This window comes from Opisthocomus hoazin, chromosome 1 (assembly GCF_030867145.1).
Source record: "Opisthocomus hoazin isolate bOpiHoa1 chromosome 1, bOpiHoa1.hap1, whole genome shotgun sequence".
NCBI lineage: Eukaryota > Metazoa > Chordata > Aves > Opisthocomiformes > Opisthocomidae > Opisthocomus > Opisthocomus hoazin.
In genome coordinates, this window is record NC_134414.1 from 26314274 (window position 1) to 26335886 (window position 21613).

Sequence of the window (21613 nt, forward strand, 5' to 3'; positions counted from 1 at the left end):
TTCTTTTCTAAGAAGCATCTCTCCTGAATTTTTCCTCATTTGGCTAAAGCAGCTCAAAAACTGCCTCCCAAGAAACTGTGTGGCTGGGGCCAAGCTCTGCCTGTGAGGCATCATGCGCTCTTCCAAAACCCAAACCCTGTCAATGACCCAAGCAACACTTTTTGCTTAATGCTGCCATCCCTGCTCCCAAAAGCTTTGCTGAGGACCACGCGAAGCTCCGGTGGTGTGGACCTCGCGGAAGCTTGGCCATGCGCACCCCTGCGAGAAGGGCTGCCCATGCCTTGCAGGCCAAGGGGTCCTGGTGGCCAACACTGGCTTTTGGGGGCTTGTGAAGATCTTTAACAGCATCAAATGAAGAATGCATTTCTCTTGTCACTAGATGGCTCTATCTGCTTTCTCTAAGCACACACTGTTTTCTTTTTATGGCCCCAAATGAGCAGCAGCCTTACAGCTGTGTGCTTGTAGGGTCACCAGCCACAGCCAGGAAGGCAAAACTCCGAGAGGTGGAAAAATTCACCTGGGTTTTGACGGTGGCTTTCATTATGTTCTTGCTAACATCCCTGAATAAAAAGAACACTGTTGTGAGAAAACTCGTGTTTTGAGATTAGTATGAAACAGTGTCCTTGGGGACCAGTTCTGATTTTCCTTGTCTCAGACTCCTCCAGCAGCCACTGCACTCCAGCCTCTGTGCAGATTTGAACGAAAAAGAGAGGAATTTGGGTGGCTTCTGGGCTTTTAACCTGAGTGCAGGCTGGTGGAGAGTTAGGAGCTTCCTTTTCTTTGTCCTTCATTAGGTGGGAGGCAAAGAGGGGCTGGCTCCCAGCACATCCTGAGACAACTCAAGTTGGTGGGATGATGCCTTCCAGGCTCCTCATGTGCCACCGGGCACCGCTGGGACCACCCTGCCCAAGGGATTCTGTACCCATGCCAGCAGCTGCCATCCATCCTGTCCCACGCTTGCCCGTGGGACCTGCTTTTATGTTACGTCTTCTTGGGGGCTGCAGCTTCAAGGCACAAATTCACCTTCTGAAGATGCTCTTCTTTCTTCAGGGACAGGGAACTCACGACAGCCGGGTGAAGGTCTGGGCTGTATTGGGGCGATGGGAGCAGTGGAGGGGTGGAGCGGAGGGCGTTGTGGGGAAGCCATCCCATCATTTGGCCCATGATGGCAGGGGGGAAGATTGCCTGGGATTTTGACTTGGGTGAGGTGGAGCGGGCAGGCAGCCCTGGATGGGGAGGGGATGCTGGCACGCGAGCAGGCACAGGGCAGCGCGGGATGGTGGACGGGAGGGCAAACCCTGGCTGCGCAGCGGGCAGAGGGCATGCACTGAAGCCTGGTGGCTGTCTGCAACCTCAAACCCTTACATGGAATGCCACATTCTCTGGTTTTGAACATCTCTGAGTAACGAAAATGCTGCTGCAAGTCTGACTCTGCACAAGAAAGCATATCTGATTGTTGCTTTCCTCAGGAGAAAAAATGTAAATTAAGAAAAATACACTATATTCAGGGGCTCCACTGGCTGTATTGGTTTAAGGCTGAGTATTTTATCAGCTGTCAAATCTCTCAAGGGTATGTGAGAGACGTTTGAAGCAAAATTCCTGCCTGGAAAAAGTTACTATCTGAGGATATAACCCAAAGCCATGAAAGGCTGAGAGTATCTCTCTACTGATTTCAAAAGGATTTGAATCAGGCCGTGGGGAACCAGTCTGGCATCTCTTCCTCACATTGGCAGCCTCTGCGCTTCGAGGAGACTGCCCTTGTAATAAATACTTGCAGGGGTATTTGCAAAATCACAGCTTCAGCTCCATGAATGATACAAGAGACTAGTGACTATGGTGGGAAAGGAAGCAAATTTGCTTATTTAGATAATTAACAGGCATTTGAGACAAGTGTTGCTGTCTAACGCATTACTGACAGACTAATAATTCTGTCTGACGAAGCAGCAATTATTACAATAATGTTATGGTCCACTAAAACAACCATCCCTCCCAGCCACTGCTGCCAGGAGAGGACGGGTGAAATTGTGTTTCTCCTTCTCCCAAGTGAACAGACTACGTGCCGGAGAAGCACCCCGCGGGGTGAGGAAGGACTCGTACAGCTACTGTGCGGCAGCTTCTGTTGCAACCCGCCCTTGGAGGATGCCTTGCTTTTATGGCCCCAGAGAGCTGCAGGCATAATTTTGCACCTGCAGTTTTGGTCAGATAGGTGACTGCTGTCCTTATTGACCCGTGTAATGCGATGCCTCGAGAGGCCAGCGCTGCGAGAACAAACAGTTGGGACCGATTCGGGAAGCCACCATTTGCAGGGCAGGCACAATGCTGGGTGTTTCGTCCCTTCTGAAAATGGGCTGCGCCATGACCCAGGAGGACCGGTAACACCATCAACACCCTTCGGGCAGGAAGCTCCTTCCTGGAGTTGTGCCGGGGGACTGAGGAGTGACCTTGCTCACTTCGGGGGACGATGATGGTGAAACGGAGAATTGGGGACATTTTGTTTTACCCTGGTCTTGTCTGATCCTGTCTAACAGCTGGGTGAGCTGAACGCTCAAGTAGGTAAATCCTTCAGGGCGAACACAGTGAGGCAGGGGCAGGAACAGGGAGAGGAGGTGTTTTCCAGGAGAGGGGTCCTCTGTCACCCCACAGTCCACGGAGGGGCTGTGCCCAAGGCTTCCTTTCCCCCATCACAACTGGAGGGATCTTGTGGGGAGCAAGCTCACACGGGTGCTCACAGTCAAGTTTCCCTTCTTGTCACACAAGCCCTGGGAGACAGGTAGAGATACAAGACCCAGGCAGCGATATTAACCGACTGGCCTCAAACCATGTAAGGAACACCCGGGACCTGGCTCTGTTTCGAGTTGTATGACATGAAAGAAATTTTATTCTAAATAGGCAGGTGGGGATAGCTGGTGGGAGGGTTGATGGAGAGCAGAGGGCTATAGGCACTGCTCCACACAGCTCTGCCGTTGCTTACAGCCTATGCCTCCTGCAGGCAGGAGGGAAAAACAGGTAACACAGATTTCCTCTATTTTTTCTCTTGGGGGATCAGTCTACTGAGAGATTAATTCAAATCTGTCATGGCAGAGACAGAAAAACATCACCTGACAAGAAAATGCTCTTAATGGAAAACCAGCCTTCGATAGCTTTACATGCTTCTTCAACACAGGGAAAGACAGTCAATAAAGTTCCCGGTGGCCTAAAAGCAGAAACATCTGCCGGAGGTGGCTTGCTAGGCTGAATATAGCAGCAGGAAAGTCCAACTGATTAACTCCATCCTGCTCCTAACATGTTTTTGTGGTTCCCAGAAATCCCTAGAAAGGGCTCCGGAGGACACCGGCACAATTACAAACCAGCTGTAAACAGAGAGATCAAGGAAACATTATCTGAACTGCAGTTTACCTCTGGCGTCCCATTTGCACAATTCACACGTGCTTCATTTACTCTCCTTTAGACAAGGTTGTAATTTAGGGAAAGAGGAAGAGCCCATGCTCTGATGAAGGAGAGAATAAAGCCGTTGTTGTTGTGAGGAGGGAAAGAGGGCTGAGGGGTTGGGGTCCACACAACCTTGCAAGCAGGCCGGAGCTGGGGAGAATGGCAGGGAAGATAGAGCACTAACACAGCAGACAGTGCGGCTGGGCTAACCCTCCTTGATGCAAACGACCACCACCGCCCTTCTCCCACTCCCTACTCCTCTCACCCACATTCATCCGAATGAGGAAAGCAGCCAGCTTTCTGGGGCTTTCTCTTGATTGCTTTTCCCATTGTGGTCTTCTTTCATTTTTGTTTTTAGTAATCCCATGCGATGCAAATGCTTAAGAGGAACAGCCTTTTCTCTCCACTCCTCTGCATCAACTTTTGTCAAGATGTGACTGGACAAGGTGGTCGATAATCCCATCTAGGCTCCCTTTTCCACAAAAGGTGGGATCAGATGATCTTTCGAGGTCCCTTCCAACCTGGGCTGTCCTGTGCCAAGTCTGGTATCAAGTAACAGCTTTGTCTCTGGCATGCAGAACAGCGTGAGGGAGACTGCCTTCATGGTAGGAGTAAGGGATGACTACTCTGCAAACAACTGCAACGTGTCATTTTAAGGACTGTGTTAGAGAAATATGCATTTTGCGTCATGAAGTGTGTGTTTTTTTCCCCCCAGTCATACAATTCTGCAGTACACAAATGCATAATTCAGTTAGAATAATTTATAATTTATTATTTCAAAAAGTACTAAGCAATCTGGATGCCTTGTCATGCATTTTAATAAAATAATAAATTTTTATTTGTGAAATTGAACATAACTTCAGTTTAGAGTTCAGGTTAACATAACATTTAATAAGTTTCTCCAATCTTCCCAAAGCTGTTTACCCAAACAAATGTTATTTTCACTGCTGCATTTTGGACAGACAAAAGTAGCTAATTCCACAATTTTTAAGAAATATCAGGGATAGAATTTAAGCTGGGATGTAGATAACTTCCTAATGCCAGGCTCCTGAAGCACAAGCTTTACTTACCACTTACATAGAGTGTTCCTCCTAATTAGCCGTATGCTGCTTTCTGTCAAGCCTGAAAGCTTCAAGAACGATTACATTTCCTGTAAACTACCTTTCAACTAATGCACTGGAATAAAATCGAGAAGATACATCCCTTTGTCACCCTCAAAGGACTCAGTGGTTTCAAGAGGGCATTTGCGCTAAATGTCTTCTGGGACTGCCAACATCTGCATAACATTTTGACATCCTTTCAACTGAAGACTATGGAAATAATCATCTGGTGGGGATACACCTCAACATTCCTGTGTATTCCATATCACCAAAACAGAGTATCATCTGCAACCCCGAAACCAGGTAGCTGATGAGGAAAAATGATTGAGAACTTTCACAACTTTTATAACCAAATAAGGGATTATCTGCAACATCTTTTGCTACAGTATGCTGTATATGGGCTGAGCAAGTATCCGGAAGGACATACTTGTGCTGATTTCCCATGAACTTCTAGACAAAATCATGTCTTGAGTTCTCATTAGCATCACCTGCTGCAAGTATCGATGCACAGTCAAAGTCATAACATTTGACTGCAGTACATTATTTTTATCTTCTCAAATATTGTTTCCAGAGCTTCCTTACAGTCTTGGAAATAATCAGACAGACAATGGTCTATTCCCTTTTCAACTATGTAAAAATGAACAACCACCAAAAAACCTTTCTGTGCTTTGAGGTATCTAATGACAAGAGGGGAAAAAGCCTTTTTCAGCTACATTTGCTTGCTCTGTGAGAGAGGATCTAACATATTGCTGTCATACACAGATGAATTGTCTTACCTGTAGGTGGAAAACCACACTATTGCCTTCACAACCAAGTAATCCATTGGACTGATTACGGATCATACCACCATGGGTTTCCAGCACATCCGCCACAGAAATATTATCACATTTCTACTAATGTAAAGCCCAAAGTTTCACCTTTATAAGAAATACTAGAATCACTTCTTTGCTTTGTTCCACTTCCATCCTACCTGGTGTGACAGTTGACCATGCATAACCGAGAAACTTCTACACAAACTGCAGGAAGTTTCCTGACAACTATTGCTAACCTTATTGAGCTACTCAACACCATTTCTCCACCTACGCCGGAAAGCCAAAAGCCTTTCTTTTATTTAAGACACATGCCTGGACTAGTTGCAAAATTGTTGACATCGCAATAGCAATTGTGGTCTCAGAACTTGCAGGGACCAGCTAAAAACACATAAATAGTAGTTAGCACCATTCTTAAGTCACAGTCACTCTGCATCCCACCTCCAGGCCAAGGGATCTTAGACCTGGTCCCTCAAACAGCCAATACTTAGCCTGCAATAAGCCTACAGGCAAAAATCATCTTCCAGTTTGCAAACCTTCTCATGCAATCACTCCTGCAATTCCACAGCTACTCTGCAAGTACATTTAAAACATATTTATCTGCATTTTAGTACACGTTGAAATAATTTCTGTGTAATGTTCATAAACATAAGATCTTTGGATTCAGTGGTGCTGCAATAACTGTTCTTGGAGATGAAATAAATATAACTTTGCCTACAGCAGAACAATGGGGTTGGAAAATGAAAGAGCCTTTGCTAGACAAAGACACGTGGCCCATCCACTCAGCAATTCTTTGGAGGGAAATGAGTATCCACAGCACTATGTGCAGTCTTTGCTGGGTTGATATTTAATTGTGGGTAGATCCTCCCAGCTTAAACGAGTAGTTTTAATCAGAGTCTGAGGGATTTACTACCATGGGGGGTTTTTATTTGTGTGTGAGGGAGTTGTGTGTTCCAGTTTTTTTCTTGAGGGAAAGAACAAGCTCAGTTTTCTGGTTTTCTTCATCCTTTTCAGCTTACAGATTGTTAAAATTTATCAGTAGAAGTGTGGACCTTGTGTTGGAAATGTACACCTTCAGTCTTATTTTTCTCCATTGCATATGTTTACCTCTCAGGTGGTTTATCTTCCAGCTCCCACAGTGGAAAATAAGAAGATCAAATCTGAAATGGAACCCACTGCTCTTTCCAGCTCTGCTAGAGGACTCTTCAAAATCCTCCCTCTTGTAGTCACCTCAGAAGACACCAACAGCACAACACAGTGAGAACCCCTTAGGCCTGGAGTTATCCTCTATTTATATATTTCCAAAATTGGATTAAAAATCCCAGAGGACTCTGTTGAAGCATTGCATAGCGCAAACCCCTATGTGATGAATATTTGTTCTCTGTGTAGCAAGTAGCCACCTTTTCCAAAGTTTTCTCCCTTGCACGCTGTTTCCTCACCTGTGTTAGAGAGGCCTGAGGCAATATCGTGGTTTCGCAGGCAAAGTCTCAAAAAGGAAGATTTTTGACTTATTTTTTTAAATTTCAGATTTGTTTTTTATTGCAATAATAACAAAAAAGAAAAAAATGTAGCAACATTTTCTTCTATGTGTTTTGTTAGTATTTGTTAAAAACTGAGATTTTTCAGACTGAATTCCCTTCCAAAACCAAGGTGATATCCTGCCATAGCTTTGTGAGGGTCTGACCGATTGATTCAGCCCTCCCCTTAATCCTGCTACAGATGAGCGAGAATAGAGACATCCCCAGGGCCATGGGGATCTGCTTCTGCCCCGACATGAACTCCTCGCTCTGCCCAGCAGCTTCCCTCTCTGTCACGCACTGTGTGCACCCGTTAGGTACCCGATCCTCCAGCACTCCTGCCATCTCACTGCACATGTCCCCTCCTCTCCCATTCAGCCCTCACATGCTTCATTCCTGCTCCTTATCCCCCCACTTTCCTCCCCCATTTCCCTAGCCCGCTCCAAGCATGACCATCTGTTTAGGCTTTCCCAGCTCTCAGGACACATATGGAGAAGAAGGAATGGGAGTTTTTCTCCCCGGCATGGTTCCCTTGTCACTGTCCTGTTCCAGCTTTCTCCCTCTGACCCTCACGCTCACTCTATGGGGAGAATTGCAGTAGATGGGGAATATCTCCTAAAATAAAGCTCAGGTGACAACTCAAATAGTGCAAAGCAGACCAGATGATGTGTCCATGTAATGATCATTGATCCAGATGAGGGGATTGAGTGCTCCCTCAGTAAGTTTGCAGATGACACCAAGTTGGGTGGCAGTGTCGATCTGCTTGAGGATAGGAAGGCTCTGCAGAGGGATCTGGACAGGCTGGGTCAATGGATCAAGGTCAGTTGTATGAGGTTCAACAAGGCCAAGTGTTGGGTCCTGCACTTGGGTCACAACAACCTCATGCAATGCTACAGGCTTGGGGAGGAGTGATTGGAAAGCTGCCCAGCAGAAAGAGACCTTGGGGTGTTGGCTGACAGCTGGCTGAAGATGAGCCAGCAGTGTGCCCAGGTGGCCAAGAAGGCCAATGGCATCCTGGCTTGTGTCAGGAATAGCGTGGCCAGCAGGAGTAGGGAGGTGATCGTGCCCCTGTACTCGGCACTGGTGAGCCCACACCTCAAGTACTGTGTTCAGTTTTGGGCCTCTCACTACAAGAAGGACATTGAGGTGCTGGAGTGTGTCCAGAGGAGGGCAATGAGGCTGGTGAGGGGTCTGGAGAACAAGTCTTTTGAGGAGCGGCTGAGGGAGCTGGGGCTGTTTAATCTGGAGAAGAGGACGCTGGGACAGGACATTATTGCTCTCTGCAACTACCTGAAAGGAGGTTGTAGTGAGGCAGGTGTGTTACCAGAAAGCGGCAAAATAATTCACTCTCTAAAACTTAAGTTTGGAGCTTTAGAAAGCGGGCCTTCTTTATTGCAGCGCTGGACGCACAGTGGACAGCTCTGCCCAAACGTGTGTACCCAAAAGACACCATTACTAGGTATTTATGCTATGTTAACTTACATATTCATTACATTCCAAAAAAATGCTTGTCATATACATGGTTTTTCCGATAACTCATTATCATATGTTAATATCCTTCTTGCATGTCTTTTAGCATCCCCAGGTGGTCGTTGGGGGTCTTTAGATGAAGGCTTATCTACTCTGCATCACAGTGTCCGCTAGTTGACCTTTGGTTCTGCACAAACTCAGTTCTAAGATCAGGCATACCATGCCCTTCAAGGTTGCTTTGTTACAGTCTTATGGTCACTTTGTAGCCTGCTTATCTTCATGGTCCTGCGTATCTGCTCTCCCAAGGCCCAGCTGTCTAAGTGGGATTATTAGGAGTCTCTTATTTTACAACTTTACCAATTATTCACAAAGACACGAGACTTGCTTTGGGTTGAATTAATGTGTCGTGCAATGATTCTGAGACCGGAAGTGGTAACTTATATCTACATCCGCTACATCTGCTACATTCACAGGTGTCAGATGTCAGTCTCTCCTCCCAAGTGACTAGCGATAGGATGAGAGGCAACGGCCTCAAGTTGCGTCAGGGGAGGTTTAGATTGGATATTGGGAAAAATCTCTTTCATTAAAGAGTTGTGAAGCATTGGAACAGGCTGCCCAGGGAGGTGGTGGAGTCACCATCGCTGGAGGTGTTCAAAAAACGTGTAGATGTAGCACCTCAGGACATGGTTTAGTGGTGGACTTGGCAGTGTTAGGTTTATGGTTAGAGCCTACGACCTTTGAGGCCTTTTCCAACCCAGACGATTCTCTGATCCCTCATCACGGCGCCAGGCACCAGGGAGGTACCAGAGCCCCTCAGCCCAGAGCCCTCCCGTGTCCTCCGCTCCTGGCTGCGGCCTCAGCCAGCCTGGGGACACAGCGCTGACCATGGCCTAGGGCGACGGGCCGCCTCCGCCGCGGGCCCCGGGCAGCAGAGACCCTCCAGCCCGGGCTGCACCCGCCTGGGTGCCGGGGCGGGCGGCGGAGGATGATGCCTGGGCGGGACGACTGCCGCCGCCATGGCCGCTCCCGCCAGACCGCGCATGCTCCCGGGGCGGGAGGGGACGCTCCACGCCCGGGCGCGGTCACGTGTCCTCCGGCATGGCGGGGAGCGCGGGGGGCGGCGGCGGGGCGGCGGGCGCGTCCCCGCCCGGCGGCAGCAGCGGCGGCGGGAGCGGGAGCGCGCTTGCCGCCCGCCGCTTCATCTGCTCCTTCCCCGACTGCGACGCCGCCTTCAACAAGGCCTGGAGGCTGGACGCGCACCTCTGCGGGCACACGGGCCAGGTGAGCCGCGCCGCGCCGGGCCGCCGGCCGGAGGGACGCGGGGTTCCCGCTCGGGCTCCCCTCCTCGTCGGTGGGGGCGGGAGGCTCCATGTGACCGGGGGTCGCGGGGGGCGTCCCGGGGAAGGCGGGCTGCGGGCAGGGGCCCAGCCCCGCAGGCCGGGTGGAGGCCTCCGCGCAGCCCTGCTCTCTCTTCCAGCGGCCCTACGTCTGCGGCTACGAAGGCTGCGGTAAAGGCTTCACCAGGGACTTCCACCGCGCCCGGCACCTCCTCACGCACACCGGGGAGAAGCCGTTCGAGTAAGACCGGGTTCTTTAGTTCCGAAAGCGGTTCGTGCTCGTCCTCACGGAAACGACTGACAGCGGGCGCGCAAGGCGGGACGCGGGGCAGCTCGCTCCCGTTACTGAGCCCCGAGTAGCTTCACGGCATGGATTGGGAGCTAGGAATTCCTACGTGTTCAGTTAAAAATCTCTTCTGATGTGTTTTCCCGTGGCTTTCCATTGTAACTTAGCCTCTTTGTGTCTTGAAAGTGAATTTTTATGTTTGGGTTGTGAGTTTCGGTTATTCTTGATGTATTCCTCTTGTCCGATGGTTTGTGTCTGTCTAGGAAACAAGTCACTGGTCGAGAATGACAATAAGAACTTGCAGTTCGTTTGCAGGTGCGCAGCTGATGGATGCAATCAGAAGTTTGGGACAAAATCAAACTTAAAGAAGCACATTGAGCGCAAGCATCAGAATCAGCAGAAGCAGTATGTGGTGAGGAATTGCCTTTGATGCTGTAAAGCAGAGGCTAAGCAAGCTCCTTTTTGTGTATCTAGTAGAATACTTCAGCTTGTTATTATGTTGTACTTGTGTAAGTTCAAATATTGGGACTGGGATTTCAGCAAACACGTGTGGACCGGGCTGTCATTATTTGGCATCTAATGACAACTTAATTTCCTAAACAGTGCGACTTTGAAGGCTGTAACAAGTCTTTCAAGAAACACCAACAACTTAAAGTTCATCAAAGTCACCACACCAATGAACCTCCGTTCAAGTAGGTGGATAATTTTAATAGTGAACTTTAACAATTCAATTTAAACATTGTAGATGAAAACAGGTGCCTTTCCTCAACCTTTTCACTCATGTTGCATTTAAAAAAAAAAAAAAGAATGAATTTGTAGTCATGGCTGCAAGTACACTTCTTGTACTCGTCCTTTGCTCGGTAGTCTGTTTTGAGCAGCAGTCTTGGTGCTCTGTAACTTCAGCATTCTGGACATCTTGTTAAGGTTTATCACAGGTCCACAGGAAAAATAAACACACACACACACAGAGTTTTTAGTTCACACAGTCTGAAATACAAGCATAAGAGCTTGCATGGTAATGAAAAATGCAGCTACCTCTCCTTTCCAGTAAAAAGCAGTGACTTGGCTAACAGTGAAGTAAGTAGCTTAAAAAAGGTGAGAGGCTTGGACACCACTCTGAGAAGCTGTGCATTGAACTACATTATTTACATGACACATCAGTATAGATCTGATGAAAGCAAAATTTAGTCTTATATTTTTTACAGGCGGAACACACTTAACACGAGTGTTTCACTTGAGTGCACTAATGTGGCTGGGTGACAGACACAAAAATACTGTCAGTGCTCTGCTGCTGCTGCTCTGATGGCTAGATCAGGTACAAGCCACTTAAACCTTCCACTTTCCATCTCTCTTTTATGTTTGAAGAGCCTACTGTATGGGGATGATACGAGGTCTGATTCTTTAACTGATGCTTAACTTTCTGTATACACAGAAATCATACTGTAGTTTTCCAAGGGGATCAGAGTCGTCTATTAGCAACTTATTATGGAATTTACTTTTACAAAGCGGGAGGGACAGAACAGATCTCTAGGCAAGGAGAAACTCCGGTTATTTTGTCCACTGTAATTGTTCTTGACTTAAAGAACAAAAAATACATGAATGCAGTGAAAGAAACTAAACCAGTGTACTTTATACCTAGATGTAATAATGAAGGATGTGGAAAGTACTTTTCTACACCAAGTCGACTAAAGCGGCACGAGAAGATACATGAAGGTAATACAGTTGTCCTTGCTTTAATTATGTTTTGGCAAAGGAAAGAGAGTATGCAGGGATGTGTGACAGGCACGAAAGTATTCTGGGCCTAGTGATCCAGACAGACGAATCAGGAGCACCCCTTTTGAATAGTCACATGGGATACAATTGCAAGGCATTGCAGTGTTCAGTTACAATGTGCTTGTGGCAGGCTGAACAGAGCTCAGCGTTCCTTCAGTCATTTTTTCTGATGTGCTTCCTTGTCAATAATACATCTGGAGACGGGCTGATGGGTTAAGGCACTAGCCTAGAACCTCCAGAGGTTAGGATCAGTTGCCAGTGCTGCCACGGATTTCCTACAGAGCCTTGGCAGAACCATGTAGGCTTGCATTTTTTAAGTTATTAATGTACCTATGGTGAAAGGTATTCAAGTGGAATTGTCAGGAGGTGGTCATGTATGTTTGACCTAATCCTGCTACACTCCTGTCCATTCTTTCAGCAGTATTGACAGTTAACGTGCTTTCCAGTGCTAGGAAAACAGACAAACCCAAGAGACTAGGAAGAGTATCCAAAAAAGCTGCGATTCATACTGCGTTCCTTTCTTAAGACTGGGACTTGTTCACAGTTGTTTGACCTTTCTAGTCCTGGGATTTAGATAGTGTTGACTTTCTGTGGTTCGTCTGAAAACCATCCTGTCTGCTTGACAGAATGGTAGAGTCTCTTTAGACTCTGGAATATTACTCTATGGTCAAGACCTTATTTTTTTAATATGTAAAACAAATATTTATACAGAAATAATACGTATTACTGCAGTTATTTTCATTGATTTGAGTGAAAGTGTATGGCTGGTGAGGAATTAGTTTTACTGAAGCCAGGAGAGATAGTTTCATAAAACCATTTAGGTTGGAAAGGACCTCTGGAGGTCTTTTGGTTCAACTCCCTGGTTGAGGCGGGGTCAGTTAGACCAGGTTGATGAGGGCTGCGTCCGGTTGAGTTTTGAATGTTCCCAGGGGTAGGGATTCCACAGCCTCTCCGGACAACTTGTCAGTGATACACGGTTTCTTCCTTAAACCAGTTAGGATTTTGTCATGTGCTAGTTTGTGCTTGTTGCCTCTTGCCCCATCACCATGCAGTATGGGAGGAGAGGAGGAATACTGGCCCTTAATTTTCAAACGCTGGACGTGGAGTTCCCCCTTGTAAAACTGGGACTGTGTTTGCCAGAACATTTGTGACTGTAAACCTCTCTTGTGCCTAACAGGCTATGCATGCAAGAAAGAAAACTGCACATATACTGGAAAAACTTGGACAGAGCTTCTGAAGCATAATAAAGAAAGTCATACAGGTAAACTCTAAATGCTTTAGTAAATAGAACTTAACTTTTGAAATGGATAGGGAACAAACTGCTAATTTGAAGAGGAGTCCTTGCTGAATTCCTTTCATCAACTTGTCACTATGCCTCAGCAAACTTGTTTACTGACACTTTATTGGTAAAATGGTTGTCACTCTGGCTAGATCTTTACCTGATGAAAATGCTACTCAGTATACTAACTTTGCTTTGTGATCCAGTTAACGAGAAATGGTGTAGTGTAGGATTTCAGATCTGGATAATTCATATTGCATTATTGTCTTCCAGTCTCTGAGTTCCATGCATTTCGTGTGGATTTTCGCTTTGTTCTGGGGGACTACTAGGGTTTGATTCTGAGGTCCTTTAAGAAGGTGTTAATTTATACTCTGTCTGTCTCTCTCCCACTCAGAGCCGATAGTTTGCAGCGAGTGTTACAAAACTTTTAAACGGAAAGATTACCTGAAGCAGCATCAAAAAACACATGCTGCGGAGAGGGAAGTCTGCCGATGCCCAAGAGAAGGATGTGGGAGAACTTACACAACTGTATTTAACCTTCAAAACCATATCCTCTCTTTTCATGAGGAGAAAAAACCATTCTCTTGTGATTATCCAGGCTGTGGAAGAGTGTTTGCAATGAAGGTATGTATTTTTGTATTTTTTCACACTGTCCTAATCTGAATCGCATAATCTGAATTGATAAACCTTTTTTTTTTTTTTGTCCATGCTCTTTGTAACTGTAGCAGAGCCTAGCAAGGCACGCAGTTGTACATGATCCAGAAAAGAGAAAGCTGAACGTGAAAGTAAGTTATACGCTTGAAAAAGTCCTCTCAACCTTACCGTATCACTTCAGAGGAGGGTAAACATTATGTGTTTTAGACTGTGACTTCAAGCAGGAAAACAGGCCAGCTATCTACTTAATTTGGGAGATTCTTAATTTCTGAAGCTCCTTTAAATAATGCAGTGCTGGCCTATTCATTAAATTCTTCTTCTCCCTGTGCCCCCCAGTAGTAGTCTTTGCTCCCTAGATATGTGAAGTTGCTAATTCTGGATGTATTTCTGCCAGGCAAAGCGTTCTCGTCCTAAAAGAAGCTTAGCCTCTCGTCTGAGCGGCTACATTCCTCCTAAAACACAGCCTGGAAAGGATGCGGTTGTGACAGAAAGCAAGACAATGGATAAGCCCATGGAAAACGAAATACCAGCTGTTGAAATTCTGACTCTGCAGTAGAGGTTAACTGAGACAACATTCTTCATGGAATAACCAGTGCAAAGCTCAACAATAACTTTACTAAGTTTATAGTTTTGGGTTTTTTTAAATAAGAAATTAATATTGTTTACACCTCTTCATAAAGTCACTGATGCGACTCACTTGACTTCAGATCTTGATTTTCATCTTTCTTTACTGCGCTGTTGTCCTGTTTTTCTGTCTTCTGGTATGCTTTCAACTCTTTGTCAGACATGTGTCTCAAGGTACAGGTACTCACTCCTTCTCTAGTAACTTTTGGCTTGGAAAGATAAGTGGCTTTCTCGGACACAGCCTCCAAAATCCGATCAAAAAGCATGAACTGAAAAGAAGGAGAAAAATAGGACTAAATGCACAAACACAGGTAGAAAAGTATTTCAGGCTGTTCTGTAATGGCATGATCTCCTGCTTGTGGTTTAGCTATTAGCTAAAACGAGCTAGTTTACTAGTCCTGGTTTGAGCAGTTCAGCTTGTCCTTTGCTAACCATTTGTTCTTTATGCAGAAGCGGGTTTAGGGATGTCACCAGAGGGATTAAGCTATTTCTTAACACTTAGGCTGAATTCCCAAGTCATCCTTTTTCGTTTAAAGGCGTCCGTGAAAGTGGACTGCATCTGACTCCTGCCCACCCTCCTCTTCCACTAGATTTGGGCATTGGGGCATTCCTCTTCAAGGGTGGTATTGTTCTAAGGTTAGCAGAATGGTAGTATTGAACTGAGTGATACAGTGCATTCATATAACAAGCTGAACTCTTAAGCTCATAATTAAGCTTTTAAATTTAAACACAACCTAAAGCTGGACTGTGCCCTGAAATGTTCTGCTCTCTCCCCTATCCAGTTCTTCCTCCTACTATCCTTTCCCCGTGAATTCAAATTTCTATAAAACGTTTTGCTCCTTTTGGATGAAGTGATATCACAATTTTTCCCAGGAATTTATTAGAGAAAATCATCAAGGAAACCTAAATCGCTACACACATTAAAAGGAAAAGCGAATCTTACATGGAATCTTTTTATAAAGAAGGCATTTGTACAAATGACAATGAAGACGAGTCTCAAGGTCCACCAATTATACTAGTAAGTTGCCACCAGCTCCCTAATGTCTTTATAGATGTTTACTTTGCCAGTCTTGGAACATCATACCAGTAGTTTTTCACGCAGCAGTGGAAAACTAACCTTAGCCACAGTTGCACAAACGCATCTTCAGAAGAACAGTTAGGTTATTGAAATAATCCAGCTAAAACACAGCAGAATTTTTCTTAACCTTACTGTTAAACTTTTCAGTGAGTGAGCTGGCTTAAGACATAGACAGGAAAATTATCGAAATTTCAGCAGCCCAGTTAATAAGGTGGTGCTGCAAAGGAGCAGGAACGTCTTAGACTCCAATGTCAAAGCCAGTATTATAACTGCATTCTTAAGAAAGCATGGTATTTGAATTGTCTCTATGGGACTACCTTGCTAGAGCTGCAGTGTTTGAACAGATGCAGCTCAGATGGGGCAACCATTACTTTCATGGGACCTAGACCTTCACTTACTTTAGCAGTACGTGATATATTAAAAAAACAACTTGGCAGTACTGAATAGGGGAAGTTAATACAAGTACACATATGTCATGAAATTAATTGGTCCAGCTCCCAGGAGCCCACTTACCATGTCTGTATTGCTATCTTTTGCTTGCCGGACAGTAACTTTAACGTGGTATTTCTTTTCAATCCACTGTGCTATCTGTTTAATCTTGGTCTCTAAGTCATTCTTGGCAATAGCTGAAGAAAAGGATAAGTCCTTCTGCACCATCCCTGTTTAAAACAAAACTAAAACTTCGTTGGCTCAACATGTGACAAAACTCTATTAGTGGCTCCCTTTCAGCAGCCTGTGGTGCTTTGCCTGCTTAACTCTCTTCCCCCACGCTGCTTTCTCCTACACAGAGCATCCCGATCTCAGTCAGCACGCACCACTCACCTTGGAAGGTGGCTGCTTGGTATCTCGCACTCACTGCTGTAACCAGGAGGCACACAGGGAAGTCTCCTCAGCATCAGAAGGCTTAAAGTATTTTTATTTTAATCACCGTTTTGTTCACACCACCCATAATGCAGGTCTAGCAAAGATCAACAGGTAGGCATCGGAATGAAAGATTTAGTGTGCGGATTTCTACATTCTGCGCATAGCATAGGTGAATGTAAAGGTTTTAAAGTTAGCTTCAGTGCTTGTAGGGAAGTGATCGTGCCCCTGTACTCAGCACTGGTGAGGTCGCACCTCGAATACTGTGTTCGGTTTTGGGCCCCTCACTACAGGACATTGAGGTGCTGCAGCGTGTCTGGAGAAGGGCAACAAGGCTGGTGAAGGGTCCAGAGCACAAGCCTGATGAGGAGCGGCTGAGGGAACTGGGGCTATTTAGTCTGGAGAAGAGGAGGCTGCAACTACCTGAAAGGAGGGTGTAGTGAGGCAGGTGTTGGTCTCTTCTCCCAAGTGACTAGCGCTACAACGGAGGCAGTGGCCTCAAGTTGTGTCAGGGAAGGCTTAGGCTGGATATTATGAAAAATTTCCTTACTGAAAGTGGTCAGGCATTGGAACAGGCTGCCCAGGGAGATGGTGGAGTCCCCATCCCTGGAGGTGTTCAAAAAACGTGTAGATGTGGCACTTAGGGATATGGTTTAGCAGGCCTGGTGGTGCTGGGTTGACAGTTGGACTTGACAATCTTAGAGGTCTTTTCCAGCCTTAATGATTCTATGATTCTAGCTAGGTCTTCATTTTGAGCCCATTCTCTTGAATGGTGAAGTGCAATATTCAAGTGGAAGTATGATGCTTTGTAATATATTTAACAATTTATGGTCTCTTCCTCCTTAAAGATTCTCTAAAGTAATTACAATTTGAATAATCTTTTTGTAGTTTCTTGAACAGAAAAACTCACTACCACTCAGTAGTGCTCTCCTCTAAAATCAGAACTCTACCCAAAACAGATAGCTGTGCTAGCCTGAGGATAAGAGGATACAGGGTCAGATGCCTTTTCCAAAACCTCTTTGTCACACTCAGTTTGTTAAACTGCTGGAGCAGGCTGACTTAGGAAAAAACACTGAAAAGTGTTCAATACAGAAAAACTTGTTCTCTTACTCTGCACATGAAAGGGCTCCAGACTTCGTCTTCCTAGCAGTAAGCTAGGAATAACTACCGGTGACAAAATTATATTGGTGTTTCTGGTGCTCTGTTTGTAAAAACTGGCTGTCACTTTATGCCTTACTAAAATAACAGAAATTCAGTGATTCTCATGGAACTAGAGTCTAGTTGTATTCACTTAAACAAAAATAGATCTACAAAAAAAGCTAGCAGATGCCAAAATAATAAATCCCAAGAAGGGAATAGAAGGCTTCTCTGTGGAAGACTAATCCAAAATTTTATTTTCACCACTGCAAATCCTTAATAGCATGAACTGCAGTGATGTTGCCTTGGATTTACACAAATGCAAGTAAGAGGATTTAATCCGCTGAAACCACTTTTGATGTGACATTTTTCAAAGTGCTTGGTGTTGTACTGTCAATGATGCACGTACCTGGCTTTGGACTTGCTTTTTTCTTCTCTGCACGTTTAAGCTGTTCTTCATGAATCTGCTGCCCGGTCATGAGTCTGTATACAGGAGGGTCTGCATTCTCACGAAGAAGAACTAGCTTCAGGCCATGCTGATCCATAAGTTTGAGCGCCTCTGCTCGGTGCATATTTCCTAAGCTCTCTCCATCCTGGTTGATGACGTGCAAAATCCGATACGGAATTCTTCGCCCAACGCTTCCAAATGCTGCTTTCCTTTTTGGCTCCGTGTGAGGTTTTTCTGCTGTACAAAGTGGTTGAGCAAGTCCAAACACAGTTGACTTTCTAGGGTCAGGTACCACCATCCAGAGTGGAGAAAAGACCCTCTTTTGTGGTGTTTGTGTCAGAACGGTGCCAAAGAATCTTTTTGCATATCTATTCTCATTTCTGCTTGCTTGGCATAAAAGTTTCATCACACCAAAGGCAGTCATTCTGAGGAAGCAGGAAAGAAGAAAAAACAAGTTATGCCCATCGGTCTAATTCTTCTGGTTATATTAGAAAGGCTTGACTCCGGTTCAGTAAACCCTAGTCCTTAAAACTAGTCTCTCAAAAAGATGCATGATGCTACTACACAGGTTGAGCAATCGACAGTAATTTTACAGTAACAGAGGGCTTTAACCCAGAGAGAAAGTCTGACAAATGAATAAAATTTATGAAGAGTTGATGTTATCTTCAGTATTTTAAAATTTGAGTCTGAACACCTGTAAAGAATCCAAAACTCCCTAGTTCATTTCTCCTCACAAGAGCATCTACTCTTACACTGCTTTTTTTTGTGTATATCCAGGTTAGCCAATGGTTAAGATGGAGAACTTGCTGTCAGATAAAAAGGCATGTCACACTTAGTATATTCAGTCCAGATTTTTTTCATGAAGCATCTAACAGTAGGACTTTCTTCCTGGTTCTGATACTATTCTTTGGAAAGGGTTTCATTTAAGCCACATTAATTCATAACCACCCTAATCATGTAGTGAATGAAGTGATGATTTGTGCAACATGTCAGCAGCCATCCCAACATCTACAGCCTGACTCTTCTATGTTTTGGAATTTAAAAGCCTTAACCATACAGCGTAAGACTGCCATGCAAAATCTTCCCCTTGGCATTAAAACACAACAAAGTGACCATTACTGTACTTGAAAATATGGCTTATCCCAGGGTTGAAAACTCTTCCATAGCTAGCATGCAACTTGCTCCTTGCAGCACTGACCCCAAATTGTGCATTATTCTCCATTTCCCAAATATCATTTTGTGGAAGTAATCCAACTAGTTACTTGGTCTTGTATGGAGTAAGCACTAACATTATATCAGTAACCTTAAAACAAAAATAAATTAAAAAAAAAAGTGTCTTCACTGTCTTTTAAGCTCCAGTTCCACAGATTTGGCCATGCTCCAAAGTGAAAGCAGTGCCTTAACTGTAAACCTTTAAAGTATCAATTGACTTTCCCAAACATTAAAATTAGGGTGGCACATTCTTATTTACAGTGAGCTGATTTTTTTCTAGTTACCAAAACTATTTAGATTTCTTACATACAGAAAGCATTCACCTAAGTAGCATTAATTGGAAAGGGCAATTTACCGTAGACATTTCACCCCAACTACCTAGTAAAAACACCGATAATGGTATTTTACTTTCTTGTTGACAAAAGCTTGCGGGGGAAAAAAAAAAAAAGAGAAAAATAGAGACACAGGTAAGACTTGCCTGCAACACAGGGACTGGAAGATAAGTAACACATTCATATGCCTAAGATCCCCACTTGCAAATTAAAATTTAAATAAATTGTTAACAGACATCTATCCTGGCATGGTACTCACGCAGCTACAGACTTTAAAAGCAAGCCTCAAAATACACCAGTGCTTGAAACCTGAAGACTAGTGAAACCAACCTTTGAGACATTCCTTCCCTTACAATTTTTTTCTCCATTCTTCCCTGGTTCATGGAATCCCCCCAGCAATTTTGGTGCACCTGACCATTATTTGCATTTTGTTCAAAACTTCAGAAATCGGCCATTTTTTTTAACAGCTGCAAAAAACTTTAGAAACAAAGATCAAACTGTGAAGGTTTGGTGTTCCATGTTTAAAAGGCAGCAAGTACAGGAAAAGCCAAAGCTGATACAGGAAGCCAAAATGGTGTCATACCAGATGAGTCGGGGCAAGAGTGTGACTTCTTTTGCCTAGTGAGGAATGTATCTGCTCTATAAATATATACATGCCTACAAATATATATATGAGATTGTGTGAACATGTATCATGTGTGTACATATACATGGAGAAGGTGCAAATGATCCGCAAGGATAAGGAACTGTTCATAATCCTAAGCAGTGCTGGCCCAGGAACAAGTAAAATACCTGCCCGGGAATCACAGAATCACAGAATGGTCGGGGTTGGAAGGGACCTCTGTGGGTCATCTAGTCCAGCCCTCCTGCCGAAGCAGGGTCACCTACAGCAGGCTGCACAGGACCTTGTCCAGGCAGGTCTTGAATATCCCCAGAGAAGGAGACTCCACAACCTCCCTGGGCAGCCTGTTCCAGTGCTCCGTCACCCTCAGAGGGAAGAAGTTCCTCCTCATGTTCAGACGGAACTTCCTGTGCTTCAGTTTGTGCCCGTTGCCCCTTGTCCTGTCGCTGGGCACCACTGAAAAGAGTCTGGCCCCATCCTCCTGACACCCACCTTTGAGATATTTATAAGCATTTAAAAGGTCCCCAATGCTTATAAATATCTTAGGGGTGGGTGGGAATAAACTCGGCCCGCAAACGGGGGACGTTCTGGAGCCTGGAGCAGACCTCGGACCTTGGCAGGGACGCGCTGCGTGCGGACGGGCGCGGATCAGCCGGCGGAGGGGGCCCACCGCCCACCGCCGCCAAGGAGCGCTCGTTTTCAGGTCGGTTCCGCTGACCACCCGCAGACGCGCCGGCCTGCCCGTGGCGGGACCCTGCGCGCGCGGCCGTGCGGCTGCCGCCGGCCCGGGCCGCGCCGGTGCCCCTCGGTGAAGGAACCCGACGGGTCCCAGCGCCCCCCCGCCCCGCACCGGGCGGCTCTCACCTACCGACCTGCCGGGCCGAGCCGAGCCGGGGCCCCAGCCTGTGCCGCCTCTGCCCCTTCCTTCCCCTTCCTCCTCCGCCCCTTCCTCTTCCTCCCGCGCCGCGCCGCCCCGCCCGGGCGCGCTGCCGCACGTCGCGCCGCCTGTATCGTGTCCCCATGTCCCCCCACACCCCCCGCTGTGCCATTACGGGCTGCGGCTCGGGGCAGGGGAACGCTGCCCGGGGGTGACGCGCTCGGTCAGCGACACGCGGGGCGGGACGGGGCGTGGAGCCGCAGCTGTGCGTGACACACCCCCCCCGCCCAAAAATAGGAGTTCTTTCCCCAAAAAGAGCGCGGCGGAGGTCTGCGGCTTCGTCGTCGTCTTCGTTCGGAAGCTGCCCGGGCGTGACCGCGGCAGCCCCACGCGTGCCCCATGTGCTGGGTGTGTCGGGGCAAAAAAGCCCCTCGCCCCTCTGTCCCCGCCGTCCCCGGCGTGTGGTGGTTCACGATCAAAATTCATTCATGTCGCCTTATTAAAACTCCTTGGCGGCAGCGATGCGTGTGGAAAGCCGTCGCTAACGGAGCGAGCGCTGCGTTAGCGGCCCGGCCAACGGCCGTGACTTCGCCTGTTGCACTGCAAGCAGCGCCCATTCTTCCCGTCCCGTCCCGCCCTGCTGCTCGTCCCTTGGCTTCGCTCGGGCTTCACGCCCTCATGCCCGTGGGCCTCGGGGACAGGCACTGCCGCCAAGGGTAGCCGCAGGGCACCGTGGGAGGACGGAGCTCGGTTCGACGCTCTGCAAAC

At 46.3% G+C, this 21613-nt stretch overlaps 2 protein-coding genes across 4 annotated transcripts in view; one reads left to right on the plus strand and one right to left on the minus strand.

Annotated features, from left to right (window-relative positions):
• The window catches only part of GTF3A (general transcription factor IIIA), a 27294-nt gene extending 12939 nt beyond the window's left edge, over positions 1 to 14355 (plus strand). The window contains exons 2-10 of the mRNA XM_075415140.1: positions 9220 to 9606; positions 9803 to 9903; positions 10264 to 10360; positions 10552 to 10640; positions 11588 to 11661; positions 12899 to 12982; positions 13395 to 13624; positions 13726 to 13785; positions 14049 to 14355. Coding sequence (XP_075271255.1) covers positions 9220 to 9606; positions 9803 to 9903; positions 10264 to 10360; positions 10552 to 10640; positions 11588 to 11661; positions 12899 to 12982; positions 13395 to 13624; positions 13726 to 13785; positions 14049 to 14210 — 1284 coding nt within the window. The 3' untranslated portion in view covers positions 14211 to 14355. The remainder of the gene's footprint in view (positions 1 to 9219; positions 9607 to 9802; positions 9904 to 10263; positions 10361 to 10551; positions 10641 to 11587; positions 11662 to 12898; positions 12983 to 13394; positions 13625 to 13725; positions 13786 to 14048) is intronic.
• Positions 10636 to 20907, minus strand: MTIF3 (mitochondrial translational initiation factor 3). Of its 3 annotated transcripts, none has more exons than XM_075419793.1 (4): positions 20841 to 20907; positions 17764 to 18227; positions 15870 to 16015; positions 10636 to 14547 (listed from the first exon to the last, which is right to left on the minus strand). In XM_075419793.1, exons 2-4 carry the CDS (start codon positions 18224 to 18226, stop codon positions 14335 to 14337), a joined length of 822 nt encoding a protein of 273 aa, XP_075275908.1. In that variant the 5' UTR covers position 18227; positions 20841 to 20907; the 3' UTR covers positions 10636 to 14334. The 3 variants fall into 3 exon arrangements, with proteins under 3 accessions (XP_075275908.1, XP_075275925.1, XP_075275918.1); XM_075419810.1 differs by having other exon boundaries at positions 20833 to 20904; XM_075419803.1 differs by having other exon boundaries at positions 20837 to 20898.
• Positions 20908 to 21613: the final 706 nt, after the last annotated feature.

Bases quoted from the DNA above. Each gene is read 5' to 3' on its own strand.
- MTIF3 (XM_075419793.1), bottom strand. From the start codon at position 18,226: ATGACTGCCTTTGGTGTGATGAAACTTTTATGCCAAGCAAGCAGAAAT. The intron at 16,016-17,763 runs GTACGTGCATCA...TGTTTTAAACAG, and splicing joins AAAAGCAAGTCCAAAGCCAG to GGATGGTGCAGAAGGACTTA. The intron at 14,548-15,869 runs GTAAGTGGGCTC...CCTTCTTTTCAG, and splicing joins AAGATAGCAATACAGACATG to TTCATGCTTTTTGATCGGAT.